Here is an 18,800-nt window from a genome sequence, read left to right on the forward strand (position 1 = left end):
AGGCAGTCAGTGTCACGGACATTCACTTTCCTTCTTCTCTGGCAAACACAAGGCGATGACAGAGGGTAATGGATAGTGAATGCATCAGTGCTAAGCCGAGCTGAAGAGAATTTCTGTCTCCTTCCATTCACTTCATGTCACCTCCGCTTGTGGCTTCAGGACCCCCAGGATCGATTGTTCAAACATGGCTCCTGGGCCGGCAGTGAGTGTGTGGCTACAGGGTTTCAGGTGTGTGCGTGTTTGTGCTAACATTGGGAAGCTCGAAGCACCAAACCATCAGCAGTCAGGAGTAATACCTGGTATGGAGGGACAAACGCCTGTAGCTGCCGTTTCCTGTTGTCGTATGTTGGTGACACAGTCCTGTGCCTTCTTGTTTGTCAGCTGAGTTCTGAAAACATACAAATTCGCACAAAGGATCCATCGGATGTATTCTTCGCAGCCCAACTCATCCCAAGGTTCATTTAGCGTCTATTTAAACGAGATGGCGGACAACTCTTAAACGGCAGAGGAATACTCTTTTACATGTAAAAGCTTTTGGTTTCAACTCAGTCGAATAGCAAGCAAAACAAATGTTAAAAGAATGGAAGGGGCCTTGGAACAAAGGTTAGCTAGTTAGACAGCTAGCTACCTGTTGCTTAGCGACAGGAGCCACGTATGGCGACCAAGGTTAAGAGCGGGAACAACTGGTGACGCAAATCCTCCTTAGACCAGACCGTCTCATATTAGTTTGCCCTTAGCGGGCTACACAGGCTACGAATGAGTCGTAGCCAGCGTCCTTCAAAGAATGCAGCCCCTGAAATGAGACACAGCTAATGATTGGTCGTTGTTTGCACTTCTCGTTAGCCTGATTTAGTTCACCTGCTCACTCCTCGTTTAGAGATTGCTCTACCTCACATTGGGTGACAGTTCAGGAATGGTAAGGTGTTTATTCCTACTTTTAGTTCTTATTTTATGGTTGTTGTTTTTAACTTAGACATTTTTCTATCTATATTTTATTAAGAGACATTTGATACTTACTTGCCTTATTGTTTAACGTTCTTATATCGTGTTCCTTGTCTTTCAGATGATTTGACAAAAATCAGTATATGCTGCTTTAAAGGTGGAGTGCTGTAGATTGATGTTTAGTTCCTGTACTGTTGATATCGATGCACTCTGCTGCGTGAGCATGAGGAGACTTGATACACATTTCTGCAGACTGTGGAGGAACAGTAATGGATATCTGTTCATCTTTCCACTGACAGTGATGTGTCTGTTGATCGACATCACTGTATTTGGCGGTAATATGATGTAAAAGGCAGCAGCGTGCCAAAAACAGAGTGATGAATGATGGTGCAGGTTTCAAAGTATCTGTGAGTGCTTTATGGTCTCTGAGATACACAGAATATGTTTTATTAGAAACAAAGTGTAAATGAAACCATGTTTGTTTTAACCAACGAGCTGGTTTTGAGTGTAAAATACAGAAGACAGATTTTAGAGTGCAAACTTTCAAATTGCAAGCAGAGTGGGGAAATATTACATTAATCACTTTACATTGCTTCTGACAAACGCAGTACTAGGTCTGGCTGCTTTATGTTCTGTTGGCCTTTACATATAGTGGCTATAATCATCAGAGTAATGTGTTTAAATATATGTTAAGTAGCCTGATATGGAAATCCAAGGTTGTGTTAAGGCACTTCAACAGTGAACAGTGTTTCCTTTCGTTTGAGGGCTTATACTGAAACTCTGATACACATCCGAAGGGGAAGGTTCTTTTGACTTTAAAACATTAGTTTCACAGCTCTGGTCACTCATGTGGGATTTTAAACATTTGAAAAATGTAATATAAACATATCCAATGTATTTTGTTGCATCACAAGGGACTTTAAACCAACACTAAAAGACTCCTTACTTACTGTAGTTAGGATTTGAAGAAAGGTAGTTTTACACCTTACATAGGTTCATTCAGAAAAATCGCATCAATGAAAAAAGCCTACACCTCTACTACATGCAACAAAAAGTATTTAATAAACACGTTTCAACCCCACTTTGGGTTTTTTTCCAAAAAGGCTCCACCCGCCGATCTCTACCGCGCAGCTCTGCCTCAAAATGACATCACCAGTGCTAGATGGCAGCGCCTGACACGGCTTCAATTTTGTACACTGAGAGTACACAGAGACGCGTCGTCCATGTTTATATACAGTCATTGGTCTAAGTTGGATCAACATATTTAGCACTACTTTTACTTAAATACGAACACCAACTTCCACTACACACACTAACTTAATGTACACTGAACAAAAATATAAACACAACACTTTTGTTTTTGCTCCCATTTTTCATGAGCTGAACTCAAAGATCTAAGACTTTTTCTATGTACACTAAAGGCCTATTCCTCTCAAATATTGTTCACAAATTTGTCTAAATCTGTGTTAGTGAGCACTTCTTCAAATTCTCTGAAACGCCTTTGGAGACGGCTTATGGTAGAGAAATGAACATTCAGTTCACGGGCAACAGCTCTGGTGGACATTCCTGCAGTCAGCATGCCAATTGCACGCTCCCTCAACTTCTGTGGCATTGTGCTGTGTGATAAAACTGCACATTTTAGAGTGGCCTTTTATTGTGGCCAGCCTAAGGCTCACCTGTGCAATAATCAGGCTGTCTAATCAGCATCTTGATATGCCACACCTGTGAGGTGGATGGATTATCTCTGCAAAGGAGAAGTGCTCACTAACACAGATTTAGACAAATTTGTGAACAATATTTGAGAGAAATAGGCCTTTTGTGTACATAGAAAAAGTCTGAGATCTTTGAGTTCAGCTCATGAAAAATGGGAGCAAAAACAAAAGTGTTGTATTTATATTTTTGTTCAGTGTACAAACACAAACACACACACACACACACAGTCGGCAAATAACCAAAAAAAACTTCCTCAACACAAAACTTCCGCATCATCACCAACACAAATTATAATGCACATGTTGCATTTGTGCATAAAAAGATAATAAATTGCACCTCTCAAAGATAGTAATATATTTCTGTAACCCATGATGCATTGCTGGAGAAAGTCCAGAAAAAGCTTTGACGACAACAGTAGATGGCAGCAACATGTTATGTTTTAACTGATGATGACTGCTTCACATACTGCTATACATATAAACTGAGTTGAGTGTGTACAGCCTCTCCCTGTGGCTGTCGTTGTAGACATCAGCACAGCAATGATTTAACTTGAACAGTCAGCATGCCAATTGCACGCTCCCTCAAAACTTGCGACATCTGTGGCATTGTGCTGTGTGATAAAACTGCACATTTTAGAGTGGCCTTTTATTGTGGCCAGCCTAAGGCTCACCTGTGCAATAATCAGGCTGTCTAATCAGCATCTTGATATGCCACACCTGTGAGGTGGATGGATTATCTCTGCAAAGGAGAAGTGCTCACCAACACAGATTTAGACACATTTGTGAACAGTATTTGAGAGAAATAGGCCTTTTGTGAACATAGAAAAAGTCTTAGATCTTTGAGTTCAGCTCATGAAAAATGGGAGCAAAAACAAAAGTGTTGCGTTTATATTTTTGTTCAGTGTACAAACACAAACACACACACACACACAGTCGGCGAATAACCGAAAAACAAAACTTCCGCATCATCACTAACACAAATTATAATGCACATGTTGCATTTGTGCATAAAAAGATAATAAATTGCACCTCTCAAAGATAGTAATATATTTCTGTAACCCATGGTGCATTGCTGGAGAATGTCCAGAAAAAGCTTCGATGACAACAGTAGATGGCAGCAACATGTTCGGTAAACCACGCCGGGTTTCACTTCAACAGACTGTCCTCTTGTTGTTTTTTAACTGATGATGACTCTACTTCATCTCATTATTCACCCATATACATATAAACTGCGTTGAGTGTGTACAGCCTCTCCCTGTGGCTGTTGTTGTAGACATCAGCACAGCAATGATTTAACTTGAACACATTTGTTTTGCTTAGCGTCGGTGGAGTTGTTATCACCTTTGTCCCATCCCAAGGACAGCAGTGTCATAATAAACCTTTTTATAGCCTGAAGGCTCTCCCATAGTCAGCGACCACAGCGACCATAAACCTGCAAACCTCGACTACTTTCCAGATTATCCTGAACTTTGTGAACTGAATGCATTTTGTCTAAGATATAAATCTATATTTCTCAAGGAGACTTTTCAAATAGATCCTATTTACAAAAAAAAAGTGAAAAGCCAGTAAGGTAAAACTTTAACCTGTGATGGCGTTAAAGTGTAAATCTTGCAGCTGCTTCACTGCAGTTTAAAGCAACTCACTGACCTTGTGTGATGTTTGTTTGGGCTTTAATATCAGCAGGTTTTTTACCACCTTTAATGTAGATCGACATGAAAGAGTGGATGTATCCAGTTATACTGCTGGTTTAGCTCTCAGTGATGTCTAAAGTTGATCTTAGAGTAAAAGTAAACAGTTTCTGGGCACCTGTTTAGCTCAGGTGTTAGAGTGTGGGCCTAGTGTGAAGAGGCTGTAGGCCTTTTTCACAGCGGCCATTCTTATATCCAACAGGAGGACAAGCACAGGTGTTTATAGTAGCATTAACGATGGCTGTATTCCATTTAGCTGCTTCAATTGGTCATGGCTTTCTCAGACACCTGAATAGAACAGAACCATTGTTAAAGTTATTATTAACACCTGTGCTTTTCCTCCTGTTGGATGTAAAAATATCCGCTCCACCTCCCATCCTTTCTTTTCCGATATTTCCTGTCGTGCTTCAGCTTTCCTGTCAACAAAGGAGAAAAATTCCCACGAAACAAACTACCTTTATATATACCTTTTTGCAACTCCATCCATTATCTATACCGTTTATCCTGTTCATGGTCGCGGAGTGCTGGAGCCTATCTCAGCTGTCATTGGGCGAGAGGCGGGGTTACATCCTGGACTGATCGCCAGTCAATCACACAGCCGACACATAGAAACAGACAACCTTTCAAGCTCACATTCACACCTACAGGCAATTTAAGAGTCACCAATGAACCTAACGAGCAGGAAGCCGGAGTACTCAGAGGGAAGCCACGCGTGCAAACATGCAAACTTCCCCCGTGCAGCCACCAGTTAAGAGAATCACTGCACCGCCTCATAAGTGACCATAAAATCATATCTTCACCTGCTTAGGCAAATATAACAAATCCCGCTCTTAATAAACAATGCAGGGCCGATGCATCTGTTCCACAATCAAGCCCAATCAGATCAGATCAGTAGTATCTATGCTAATGAGTATATATTTGTGATGCATTTCCTGTTACAGTGTTGACAGTAATGACTATAATGTACGCACTATAACATTCCCTGACGTTGCTGATTTCCGCCTGCGTCACCTTCCACCTTTGACCACCAAACAGATGAGTGCTTCATGGTTTCAGCCTCCCTCCCTCCTGAGGACGGCCTGCACAGGGCCACGGCGTTCTGAGACATTCCTGACACGAGACACTGTTAAATAACTCAGCGTTTAGGCTCACCTTTGGCCTGTCAAAGTCCCTGCAGAACAAGGGAGGGAGGGAGGGAGGAAGAGGAGAGCAGGTTGAAGATACAATAGCTAAGCAGTGACAGGTGAGCTCCTCCTTTGGACTGGGACACTGAGCAGAGACGAGCAGGTGAGTTCTGATTTCAAAACAGTATACTGTATGTATATATATGTATAAAAGTTTTACCATAGATTTGTGATCACATATCGGACAAGTGTATGTAAGACCTAAAAGTATATTTATATGGATCAGTGGTGGATCAGAACAACCACATGGGGTTGTGTGTTGAATCTGAAGGGTCGTCACAGTGAAAATGTTATGAACCCTAACTGAACTACTGTTTAATGCCTCTTCAGGCCTCTTTTTGGTTGAACTGGTCACAAACAGTGATAAGTTTGTCGCAAAGTAACATTGGTTGGTTTCAAGGTGTTCCAAAAGTTATCTGTGATATGTAGAACATTACAAATCCATCTTTGTCAACACAGTAAAAGAGCTGCTGTCTTTTATTCATAAAAACAGTTAAAAGTTAATTTGAGGTGGGTTTTTGTTAAGAGTGCCTTTTAATCCTAAGACTGGACCTGTTAACTTTAATGTAATACTTCTTTAAGTGCCCTCTTGTGAGTACATCTTTACAAATATACATGCTGCATCCGAGTGCTGTTAGAATCCAGACACCTTTATTATAAACTCTATTATATAACAGTTAGTTAGACCAAGTAATCTGATTGCATCAGAGGCATTCCATGAGTGCGGATATAGAGAACAACAGCACTGGGACTTTTCACTGTGTGTATTACTCCGCCTCAGCCAGGTGTTAACGTTACAGCAGACCGTGTATGTCAAGCTGGTGCCTCTGAATCACACAGCAGAGTCGTATTGATCTTCAGTTAAATCATACAGATAAATATACATGATAAAAACAGCTGATCTGGGGTAACGTGTAAACACAGAGTGCAGGAGAATGTTGGGGTTGCTCGGCAACAAAAGTGGAGTTGTAGTTGAGCTGTGGAACTAGTTAAGTTGGTGGAGCAAAAAAATTACAGTGAGAGACGTTCCTTACATCCAAAGTCCACTTTGTAATTTAAGGGAGAGTCGTCACCTTACTCAGCTGTGCCTGCAATTAATCATTAACTGATATAGAAGATTAACTTGACATGACAAGCTATCAGCACTTTTATGGCCTCCTCAGGTCCTTAGGGTAATGCCGATTAAATGTTTAAAGGGTGATAGCAGTGTGAGGAGAAAGACATGGGGCGACGTAGGAGAGGTTATGAATAAAACCAATATTGATCGTGTGTTATTAACCTCCTCATTCCCATCAGGACATGGCCGGGTACAAGCCGAGGGTGATTTCTCTGACCAAGAAGCCGGGTCAAACATTCGGCTTCTACTTGAGGGTGGAGCACGGGGAGCAGGGTCACCTCATCCGATGCCTGGAAATGGGAGGGCCGGCTGAACTGGCCGGCATGAAAGATGGAGACCGCATCCTGAGAGTCGGTGGAACATATGTGGATGGACTTTCCCATTCAGATGTAAGTAGGGTGTGGAATTACAGCACTGGATTTATTCAATCAATGAGAGGGATATGGAGCCTAGAACATGAGAAAATGTTGTAAAAGGTTATCAGACAGGTCTCAAATATAAGTCTTGGCACATATAAAATCATTCATCTATTTAAAATTTTACTTACCCCTTTTAAAATGTTCTTTTTCTTCTTCTCCATTTTGACAGGCAACTACGTTAGCTACCTAGCACAACTTAAGACTTTCTTAGTAGCGTGTATTTGACATTTTTAGCCACAATAGAAAATGAAGAGAACATGAAATCATACATATTTATAAAACATCTACTTTATAAGAACAACAGGCAGACCCTTTGAAGTGAAGATGCAGTGTAATTGGATGCGTGGTGCCTGTAAACTTCCAACTAACTTTAGCTAGCTTGGCTAGCATTAGCTTGTTGCTAAAATGTTTTAGCTGCTGTTACAGGAATGGTGAGGAAAACTTGAAACTTTAACTTGGAAGACAATTGAAAGGATCAATGATTAGATGTGTGTCAATGATAATATTGATCAAGTAATTGATTGCTTTCTTTGTCAACAATTACAATTCAGCTCACAGTTTTTGGTTTTGGTATGTCGTGTATTCTCTCATACTGTATTTCTAACTTGCTCTGTATTGATAAAGTTATTCTGGGACGGGCCTCTTTTTTAAACCATGTATCTGTTCCCTGGGGATAGGTGGTGGACATGGTGAGAAACAGCGGGTCATCAGTCACGTTTCACATCCTGGATGAAGCCTCTTACAACAAAGCCAAAGCAAAGGGAGTGAACCTGGCCGGCCCTCAGGGCAAACCAGTTGTCAACGGTGCGGCCACACAGGCTGAAAAACCTAAACTGTGCTACCTGGTTAAGTCCAGCCTGGGCTTTGGGTTTTCTTTACGCTCGGTCACAGGTGAGCTGAGGAGGGGGTTTGAGGGATTGTAAATTCAGACAAATGATCATTTAAAAATTTTTTAACTACAAATAAACCTGTTTAATGTATTTCCCTGAGGGTTTGGTTATAATTTGCTTGGATTTGTGACATCTATTTAACTGAGCATACAATTATTTTCTATCACTTTCTTATAAGCAACAGTTTAGAAAGGATCTATACACCAACACTCTCTTGAGCCCTGTTCACGCTGGACTACTATTACCTGGGGACCTCATGATTTAGAAATGACTCCCTCATGTCTGTGTTTCGTGCAGCGCATTCACACGGGATAAGCAAAGTCTGTGTTTTACTATAATTTACAGACATTATCCCCTTTGAAATGATTGAAAATGTCAAGGCTTCGCGTAACACCTGCATGAAGCCGTAACCCAGTTAACAGATAGAAAAACGTTCCTTATCGCATGTTGCCATGCATGTCATCAGATGACGTCTGTGTTTGCCAACATATGGTGGCAATTTGCGCTGGAATTTTTATTTTACAAATTACAGACATGGCCGATTCACAAGGGATTAAGATAACAGACGACATTCACAATTATGTATTACAAATTACTAGAGGTCCCCAGGTATACAAGTCATGTGCGAATAGGGCACGAAATCTCTCATTGATTAGTTTATCCCTGACCTTTAGGTCTTGATTTTTGCTCACCTTCAGCAGTTGAATTTATAACCTTGCTACACCGATGTAAAGGTGTACCTCATGCCATCACTATTGGGTGTGTGCTAACAAATTATATCTGAGCGGGCTTTGGTGGCATGTAGAATGACTGTGCGGAGTGCCAAAGAGGCAGGACGCATTGGTCGGAGTGCAACGTTGGAAAGCATTAGCTCTTATCTGACGCCAACGTAGCTTTTTGGTGTGTGATTGCTGGGATGCTGGGATGATGTTGCTTTTCAAATCAAACTCCAATTTCAAGTTGCAAGTTGGGTTATAAACAATAACCCGTGCACGAAAAAGGAAGCCTTGGTCCAAGCATCCAGATATCTGCTTGCTAAACCACAAATATTGGCCAAGTTTGGAGAATATATCCTCAGGCAGGAGTCCATGGGTTACACGACTGAACCAAAGCCGACTCAAGAGACCATTCTGAGGAGCTTCCTGTGGAGCTACAAAAAGCTTCATACACCTTTTCAAGCATAAACATTGGAACCCCCAAAGTCCTGCTAAGATGTACAGTTGGATGCTTTATGAAGGTTGCCTTGTTTTTAGTGGTGCTACTGTTTTTTTAAAGGCTGTAGAGAACTGACAACATTATTTTCCATCTTCATCTCTAGGGGAGAAGGGTCTGTTCATGACAGAAGTGGCCTCAGGAAGCGTGGCTCACCAGGCAGGGGTTAGAGTCAATGACCGTCTGCTGGAGGTCAACGGGGAGAACGTAGAGAACTACACACACGACCAGGTAGTGGACAAGATCAAGGTCGCTGGCAACAACATCATGCTCCTGCTGGTGGACGAGGAAACGGACAAGTACTTCCAGAACAATCGTATGAAGATGGGAGCATGGTTAGCCACAACCAGGTATCTCCCACGCAAGCCACGCAGAATCGACATGACCAAAGGAATGGACGGCTATGGCTTTGTGCTCAGGGAGGAGCCCAGCCAAACAGGCAAGACCATTATTAATATGCTAATGTGTCAGCATTTTATAGTTCATAAGACATGACGCTGTTACAGTATGATGATTTACTTAATGCAGGACACTTCCTCAAGAACATAGAGAAAGGCAGCCCAGCACAAGCAGCAGGACTGAAGGAAAGTGACAGACTCTTGGGCATAGATGGTGAAAAAGTAGAAGGCTGCAGCCATGAGCAGGTGGTGGAAAAGTTCAGGCAGAGTGGAAAAAACTGCTCCCTGCTTGTGGTGGACAAAGAAACAGACCTAATGTATAAGCTGGTAAGTCAAGTGTTTCACTGTCAAACTCTGATATAGTAAGCAGACAATCGATATAATGTCATCCTGATGTCCCTCACAGGCGAAAACAAGTCCTATGCTCTTCTGGGAGGATAAGCATAATTCAAACTCGCCGCCCAGTTACACAGAGGCCATCAATCTACCCGCTCCCGTGAAACCATCAGTACTTGTTCAAGACAAGGAGGAGGAGCTCAAGCCTAAACTGTGTAAGATGGTGAAGACCGCTGACGGTTATGGCTTTCACCTAAACGGCCTGCAGGGCGTATGTGGACAGTACATCAAGGAGGTAGGAATTACTCTGAACGTCAAGCATCAAATCATTTCAAATCAAAGCGGTAAGACACCCTTTGTTTCAGGTTGTGAAGGGTGGAGCTGCCGACAGAGCGGGTCTGGAGGATGACGACGTTGTGGTGGAGGTAGACGGAGTAAATGTGGAGCAGAGCAGCCACGATGAGGTGGTGGAAATAATCCGCCGCAGTGGAAGCTCCCTGGAGATGCTGGTGGCCAAAAAGAGCGTCTATGACGGCCTGAAAGCTAGAGGGGTGACCATCACACGCCTGCTCCTCGGGGAAACATTGTATGCTCAGGTCCACCATGCGGACAGTCCAAAGACCAGCAGGGAGCAGGAGCAGGAGATGGAGGCCAGACCTGAAACTCCCCCTGAGCCAGCAAGAGAGAGGGTGAGTAGTGAGCTTTAAATGGACAGAGGTAAAAGTGCAGCTGCTTGTGTGGTTCAAGGAATATTCTAGTCAATCCCCAACTGACTGATATATTCATCTGGCCGATATAAGTCTGTGACATATCTATATCAGTTGGATGTTTTCTGGTTTCCCCCAATTACAGCACTTTTCAGTAGTATTTCACGCCAGCGTCTCTCGCTGGGCCGTTCCTTACAGATGGAGTGGCGCAATGCACGCTGGGTGTTGTAGGACTGTAGAATGGGCGAAACCAGGAGCTGTTCGTTAAACTTTCTCCACAGCTATGGCGCCAATTTCAAATATTATTGCTTCTGTCGATTACAGAGAACACCAGCTTTGACTGACAGCTGCTCCTTTAAGTTTATGACAAAACATCTGCAAAACTAACATTCCCACCTAACTTGGCTACACTTTGATTTTAGACAAAGATTATAACTGATAAAATTAGCTTATTAGCATGCTAACTTGAGTATTTCACTAAGCACTGTGCAAAAGGTAATAATAATATTTGATATTTTCTCTCTTCTAGACCCCGTCTGTGTCATCGTCTTCATCAGCAGAAGATTTTGATGAGCAATTCTAAAATGCCGCCAAAATGACCTCCTGATTTCACCTTCGTCAATCTTAATGTTGATCCATCTTTTTTTTTAAACAATCAGCTCTTCACACAGTTAATGAATGTCACAGGAGACAAAGAGATACAAGGAAAAGATTGACTGTAAAGACTTTTGAAACTCACTGTAAAAACCTCAATCACAGCAGAGATTGCTAATTATTGCCAGTCATTGTGATAACTACAACCTATTAATGCTGCCAGTAAACATTGTTGCCTTTAATGTATGTTTTTCTCCAAGAACTGCTGCCTTTTTATGAAGAGGGGGTATTACACGTTTCACATTGTAAGACATATATATCATTTAACAATGTTGGATGTCCAGACTAAACGTGGGTGAAGTTTCAGATCTGTAGGTAAAAGTATGTCGGAGTAATCCCGCCAGGTTTCACACAGTTTTTTCTACACTCTGCACTTTGTGACATCATCAGGCTTCTGGGAGCTGGCCAATCAGAAGAAAGTGGGCTTGAAGGGGCGGGGTTTCTTAAAGGGCTGAGTCGTTTCAGGCAGAGGCTGTATGAGCGCCTGCACAGAGCACCAGTGTGAGAAAAATGATTTTTTAAACTGTAAATTATGCTAAGCTACTCCACAGGTATCACAGAGTGAAATATGAAGCTTGAAATTAGCATAATACCCCCCCTTTAATGTTCTGAAGCTTTAACTTTGTTCTTGTTTGTGAAATAAAAGAAAATGTATGTTAAATTAAAGGAATGGAAATAAAGTAACACATGCTATCAGAATACAGCTTCCTTTATGGGTGTTTGTTTGTGTTCCAATTAAATGACATTTTTTATTTAAAAAAAAACAAGATTGAGACAGCTTCATCCTTCTTTCATATCGTCTATTTCAACCTCAGTGGAAGTAAAATCGGGACGTGCTGTGAACAGTACAGCTCCAGTGTGTTAAGACCAACGCAGAAAAGATCATTTAGGCCATAATAATGAACATTTAAGAGCACAGAGATCAACGTTTTTGCATTTGTAGGTAAATTACATTTGTAAAGGTAATACTTGTTCTGTAAATACTTTACTTTGAAGGTTTATTCATCATGTGCTCCAATAGTTCCCCATCACCTTCATCCAACAATCAGCCATTCCTGATTCAGGAACCGGCAGTCCAGATAATTATGCCCCAAAAATGTCTGGATACCACAAAATTCCAGATTTAAAGTCACTCCATGAGTCGGCAGTCACATCCAGGTGATCAGAGAGCCATGTGCTTCTCTGGTGCCTGCTTGTGGGCGAGATACAGGAAGAGGATGCTGGACAGGGCGCTGACCAGGAAGATGACGTCGAACCACCGGTGGTAGAAGTTGAACTGGAGCTCTCCCAGAACCTCTGTCACGATGGAGCGGTACTCCAGCGGCATGCTCATACGCATCAGCAGCACGGACGATACAAAATACATCCCCTGAGACACGGAGAGAGAACGTTTAGGTTTATCTGTTTCTTGTCGGCTTGTATTTAAAGCTCCTGTGAGGATTTTGGCGCCCCCTGTGGACAAAGCCGTACCTCTTATCTCTTTGCTGATTTTGTCCTGTTCATGCTGAAGTGGTGGTTTTTAACAACAAATCTCATCCTGCTTTCTTTAACAATCATATGTATCACTCACTTTAAATGTTTGCCCTGAGACAAAGGCAGCGTGCAGTTAATCGCTTCGTCTGACACCTCCCCCCCGCCAGCAAGTTCAGGCATTAAAAATAACTCTATAGAAATAATCAATCTTGTCGCTGATGCTCTGGTTTGCTTTTGTAGCTCATATAGAGTCATCAGATTTAATTTCAGTCTGTTTCATAACCAGTGAAAAACTCCTCACAGGAGCTTTAAGATAAAGAAACACTCACCATGATCTGAGCCAGGACCAGCACGATGACATTGGACGACTTGCTGCTTGATATTGCGTAGAAGAACTAAAAAAAGCAAAGCATTAAATATGGTGAAACAGATGTTTTAACCTCTAACCATTTCAACATGTATGACGTGATAGTTTTACCTTAGTGAGGGTGATGAGTAAGCCTCGAATGGATGTAACGATTATGATTCCCACCAAGATGAACGAGATGTGTTGGGACCAAAACTTAACCTGAGATGTTGAGAAGGAGAACAAAATAATCAGAGGAGAAAATAAATTTTAAACAACAATATTAAAGAAGGGACAAAGGATCATTTCATCATTTATTCATTTGAATTTAAACACAACGTCATGCTCTGAGTGTGAGTGCTCAAATAATTGTCTACGTGGGGAAAGATCTAAAGTGATCATTATCAGGTTCACCGCAGAGAAAGCAGCGCAGGGAGATGATAATGGTGCAGGTAATTATCTTTACAGGAGGTCACGCAGTTTGACATGTGACTCTTTTTGCAGGTGTATGTGTTTTGCATGTGTGTGCCTGTGTGTGTGTGTCTTACATCAAACTGGATGCCCAAGTAGTTCACTGTAATTTCAATGCCCCTCGTCACCGGATCTGTCTTTCCAACTCGATCGAACACGATGTTTATCGTGGCCTATGAGAAACAGAAGCAGGATCTTACACATAAACAACATCATGTTATTTTGTAAACAGGCAACAGCATTCACAGTCGCTATGTGGGAGTGGGAGGCACAGACAAAAAGCCAGAACACAACGGTGAATCTTCTCACCATGAAGATTTTCCAGACACAATAGATGGAAAAGAAGTAGCCGAGAAAGTTGAAGTATTTCCCCTGGAATGTCTTTGAGTACTCGATTCGCTCCTACAGATAAGGAAAGGTGGTGGTTAAGACTCAGCAAATCATTTATCACACACAGGCAGAAGGGCTCGTCAGAATGGGCGAAGTGTGTATAGATAAATGTATGTATCTGTAATAGCAGTTAGAGCAACGTGGCAGATTACAAAAATCTAATCAAGCAGTAATTTAAGTGGCAACCTTTGTGTAAATGATAAGCAGCTGCAGAGCTGCTCTGTATGAACCATGTGTTAACGGCCGCTTTCCTTTTTAGACAGTTTGCCTTCATCTGAGCGTCAAATTTGTTTCTTTTTCTTTGGATTTTCACTTATTTTCCAAGTTGTATCTGTAGTCGTCGAGCTTTTCTTTGTTTGTTCAGCCAAAGTAGATTACTGTTTACTCGCAACACTTGCAGAGAGCGGAAAAGCAGCCGCTTAGCTCCGCCTACCCTCTCTGGCAGACCAACCACTGCTGGGTGATGGAAAACGTGTCACTAACTGGCGACGGCTTGTGATTTCTTCTGGGAATGTCACACCAGACACCCAGTCCATGATACTGCAAATGCAAAGGCTTTCATCAGTGGGCCATAGGCTCAATCACCATTGTGTTACCTCATTCGGCAATAGATAGTGACTTAACAGACATTTATTTACATGAAAATCTTAGAGATTATTACGTTTAGTTAACGTTGGTTTGCTGTAGCTGAGCTATTATTGATTAATACTTTTGCTGTTAAATAAATGTCTGCAAAAGGAGTTTGAGTACCCAATGCCTACTGAGCTTTTAGCCTCTATAAGCTAATTGTTGTGATTTTAAAGCACCTTTACGCTAATACTCAATCAAAGATCACTCCATCAGATACCAGAAGAGACAAAACCAGAGCTTAAAGGCAGGTAAACGTTGGACTTATATTCATCAGGTCTATAGAAGACATTAATTTAGCTTTGTGTGTTATGATGCAATAACACTCAACTTCAGCCACAACAAATTTAAAATAGGAGACTAACATAACTCATCCCTGTCTGGGAGAAAGGATTTAAGTGTACAAATGTCTGACATCTCCACTTTCCTTCGCCCTTCAGTTTGCCTTTAACTCTCTCTGTAATCTTTGACTGGCTCAGGCGTCCTGCAGCAGTGCCCACTTTAATTATCAACTGAGGGAGGGTCACAAACAGAGCCGTATAGCAACTGAAGGGAAACACAAACAAGCATGTGTACTCGTACTCTGGTAAACAGGTGGTAAAGTTTCAAACTGATAACATTCAACAACTGAGAATTTGTTTTGGAAGAAGGGACTTTGTTTACTGATTCACCGTGAGATAGGCACTGCTTTAAGCTTTATCAGAGCTTTACAGCAGTCAGATCTGTCAACTGTGCAAGTCAGGACACAAACAACTAAAGTAGGCTCAGGTCTACAATACAGATTACATCTGGCCACTTGAGGGCAGCAGAAATCAGCTGTGAACACAACACTGACCTTTTACGTTAATATGGTGAACTTGTTAAGAAACAGTTGCTTATTTACACACCCAGCAGACAAGTGGAGAATAGTCTACTTGGCAGGCGTGTGTGTGCCTGCATGCATTACCTTGGTGGCTTGCAGGTCCACAGTCTCCAGAAAGAGTTGTCGACTTAGCTCCTCCAGAGCATCGACCTCCTGCTGGATCAGAGAGAGGTCTGAGGAAAAATAGTTAAGGCCAATATCAACTGTAGAAAAATGAAGACTTTCTGGTATCATGTTCGTGTCGTAAGGATACTTTCGCTGCCGGTTTGTGTGGAGGTAACACTCTTGATCATGCCCCAGAGTCCCGTCTGTTTGTTCTGGTCCTCCCCACGTTGGTACATCTGCCTCCGTGTCATGGCAATTCTACACACAAAGAATGAATTCTTGTGGCACAATCATTTGTTGAATACTTATTTCATTTAAAATATATAAAGTCTTTTTCTCACCTTTTCTTTTTGCTGACAATCATGTCCATAGTCTGGAGCAGCCGCCTCTCCAGAGCGAGGATGTCACTGTCTGTTACATTCCTGTAAAAATAACAAAGCAGCATGTCTTATGCTTGCAGATTTTAAATTTAGCAAAGTAATGTATGATGCAGGGAAAAGCCACGGCTGAACTTACCTGAGGAAATAAGACATGTACGTGTAGGGACAGTTGACAGCACCAAAGCCCGACAACAGAGCCATGAGCGTGACTCCGATCACACCAACACGACTGATTAGCTGCTCAATTGACAATATGCCTACAAAAAAAGACAACAACAGCGACACCATTATTTTACTTGACTACACAATCACAAACAAAGCATAAAAGGAGCCCGGAGAAGGACGCACACCCACCATGTTTTGGACTCAGGATGGGGAATGGGTCTCCTAGCTTCCAGAAGAAATACATGAAGGTAAACCAAACCATACAAGCGAACAGAAGCCTCTGTCTCTGCACTACAAAGACACAACACAAACAGCTTTCAGTGACATCATCTGGAAATAACATTTTTCATTTGAAGTATTACTGTTTTATTGTTATAACACAGCTAATTAGCTTCACTCACACAGTCGTATGTTGCTGACAACAAAGTAACCAATGTAGAAAGGCACCACAAAGATGAGAACCAGCAGTATCACATACAGATTCAGCTTCCAGTGGAAATATCTAGAACTGTGAAAAAGACACATTGGTTATGATTCTTTAAGTGCAATAAGCAGATCTAAAATACAGTTATATTCCACATAAAATTGTACTTACCTACTACTTAAGGCACCAAGGATCTCAAAGATGATGAGCTCGAACATGGTACATGAAAAAGCAAACGTGACAGAGAAAACCACCTGGACAACATACTGTCGTACCTGTCAACAAACAGAAACAATCAGCGTTTGCCCCTACAGTGGCCAACACACCCCTCCTTATAGTATTTGTAAATAGATGCTTGTGATAACACTGTACCTCATAATCTTTAAACAGCTGCCGCATAAAGAATAACCAGCCAAATCCAAAGAACAGCACCTGTGGTGGATTCAATTTTAGGAGGGAGGAGAGTAGGGGAAGATATCATTGTTAGACATTTTAATATCATGGTAGGAAAAGCACAGTTTTTAGTAATACAGTTAATGATGGCTGATTTCCATAAAGCTGCTTTAAATTCAGAGTCCTTGTACTGTGCATGCTGGCTCACTGTCATGGCTTTCTGGGACCCAAGAGAACAGCCATGTCATCATTAAACTCTTCACAAACACTATGTTCTCAGTTAATACAATATTCAAAATACACAAAAAATATTTAACACAGGTCTTAGCATATTATTTACAAAATTATACCTGTCTCCCAACGACAATACTTCTTTACTTATAACACATGACCTAAGTAGCACTGACAATTAGTAGCATACTCCTTATAAAATATGCTACCTGATGGAAATTACCCAACATGACTCAAAATGCTTAACAGTATTTTTGCTAGTTTGTGCATTTCAAAAATACAAAAGAAATAACCTTAATCATAGTAAAGCCTTTTGTATACAACATAAATGTGTAAAGGACAACTACCAACTTTTATAAAAAATATAGCAATGCCAGAAAAGCCTCCATATTGATGTTTCGTTTAATGTTATGTTTCGCAGGGGTTTTTAACTTAAAATTTACCATTTTAAATACATGCTTGTAAGCTAGTTCAAAATTAACTTTTAGTACACAGAGTGTTTGCTGTGTTTGTTTATACATATTACAAATTTGGTAAATAAAAAGCTATTAACAGTTTAATTTGAAATTGCTGCTATTTAGCTGGATGTTTTCAAAAAGCAACTTCAGTAGCGTTAAATAGTTGTAATTGACTATTAAAAATCTCAGCAGAATGTTAATTGTTTTCAAGACGTCTTCAGCCTTTTCCACTTAGTCTGAAAATATTTAAAATGACCTAAACTTCACTGTATAACTTAACACGAGAACAATGACGCCGTAGCTCAAGTTTGCCACAGAGCTACGTAATGAAACATATACCACGTTAGCTTTCATCAAGCGCTGGATTTTCTTGTTTACTGAAAGTTATACATGTTGCAATTCGCGACTTTACAACTCACGATTACCTGTGAGGTGAACATGATGACAGAGTCCACCACAAACGACATGATGATGTCGGTACAAAAGCTTTTAGTCCGTAAAAATCTGACTGTACGGGTGTAGCAGGGTCGAGGGCTGTTTTCAATGCATGCTGATCTGAAAAATAACCCAGCCTCAGATATTTTAAATGTTTTTACGTTGCTATTGAGCTCATTTTAGGAGCATTTGTTGTTCAGCTGTCAAGTTTCAACGGCAGTCCTTGTAGCTACGTCATCAACATGAGCCCGGCAAACACACTTCCGTCTCAAGACTGTGACGTCAAACCAAATAACGACGAGACGAAATCATAAGAAAGGGGTGTTAATGCTTTAAAAAATGTAATTCAAAAATAGTGTCGATTATTCAAAGTAGCTTGAGTCATGAATTTGGTTACTTTTTTTAACGCTTTAAGGACATTTCTGATTCCTGGTAATCCCCACGTTTACCTGAGGAGGGCGACAAAACGGCAATCTGCTTTTTCTGCTTCCATTTATCACAAAGACTAGAAACATCACCAACAACCCTTTTATAATTTTAAAACTACAGATTTTGAAACAAATGTGTTATTTAGAAAGTTTAATAGCAGAACCTTCTTGTCTCTCTTAACATTTGTTGTACAGTCATGTTGATTACCCCAGTTTGTATATTTGTCCATACTTTGATACATTATTGTACATGTTGGACGTATCTTTACAAATGTTCTTGAAGATTGTTTTAATAAAGTTTCTAAGATTGGAAAAAAAGAAAGGAATATCACCAACATCAGCACTACTAATCC

At 41.1% G+C, this 18,800-nt stretch overlaps 2 protein-coding genes across 2 annotated transcripts; one reads left to right on the top strand and one right to left on the bottom strand.

The window, feature by feature from the left end:
* Positions 1–6,825: 6,825 nt before the first annotated feature.
* Positions 6,826–11,188, top strand: pdzk1 (PDZ domain containing 1). The gene is made up of 7 exons (XM_069663688.1): positions 6,826–7,032; positions 7,740–7,953; positions 9,271–9,603; positions 9,693–9,889; positions 9,969–10,193; positions 10,264–10,587; positions 11,135–11,188. The coding sequence occupies exons 1-7, from the start codon at positions 6,826–6,828 to the stop codon at positions 11,186–11,188; spliced, it is 1,554 nt and encodes a 517-aa protein (XP_069519789.1).
* Positions 11,189–12,016: 828 nt separating this feature from the next.
* On the bottom strand, positions 12,017–18,243 carry LOC138592419 (Golgi pH regulator). The gene is made up of 14 exons (XM_069663224.1): positions 18,010–18,243; positions 16,875–16,934; positions 16,674–16,777; positions 16,480–16,586; positions 16,268–16,369; positions 16,050–16,170; positions 15,875–15,955; positions 15,682–15,791; positions 15,513–15,601; positions 13,859–13,951; positions 13,627–13,722; positions 13,211–13,300; positions 13,062–13,127; positions 12,017–12,628 (listed from the first exon to the last, which is right to left on the bottom strand). Exons 1-14 carry the CDS (start codon positions 18,049–18,051, stop codon positions 12,422–12,424), a joined length of 1,368 nt encoding a protein of 455 aa, XP_069519325.1. The 5' UTR covers positions 18,052–18,243; the 3' UTR covers positions 12,017–12,421.
* Positions 18,244–18,800: the final 557 nt, after the last annotated feature.

Source organism: Semicossyphus pulcher, unplaced genomic scaffold (assembly GCF_022749685.1).
Source record: "Semicossyphus pulcher isolate SPU_LCO1_2020_fin unplaced genomic scaffold, fSemPul1.0.p SCAF_15, whole genome shotgun sequence".
NCBI lineage: Eukaryota > Metazoa > Chordata > Actinopteri > Labriformes > Labridae > Semicossyphus > Semicossyphus pulcher.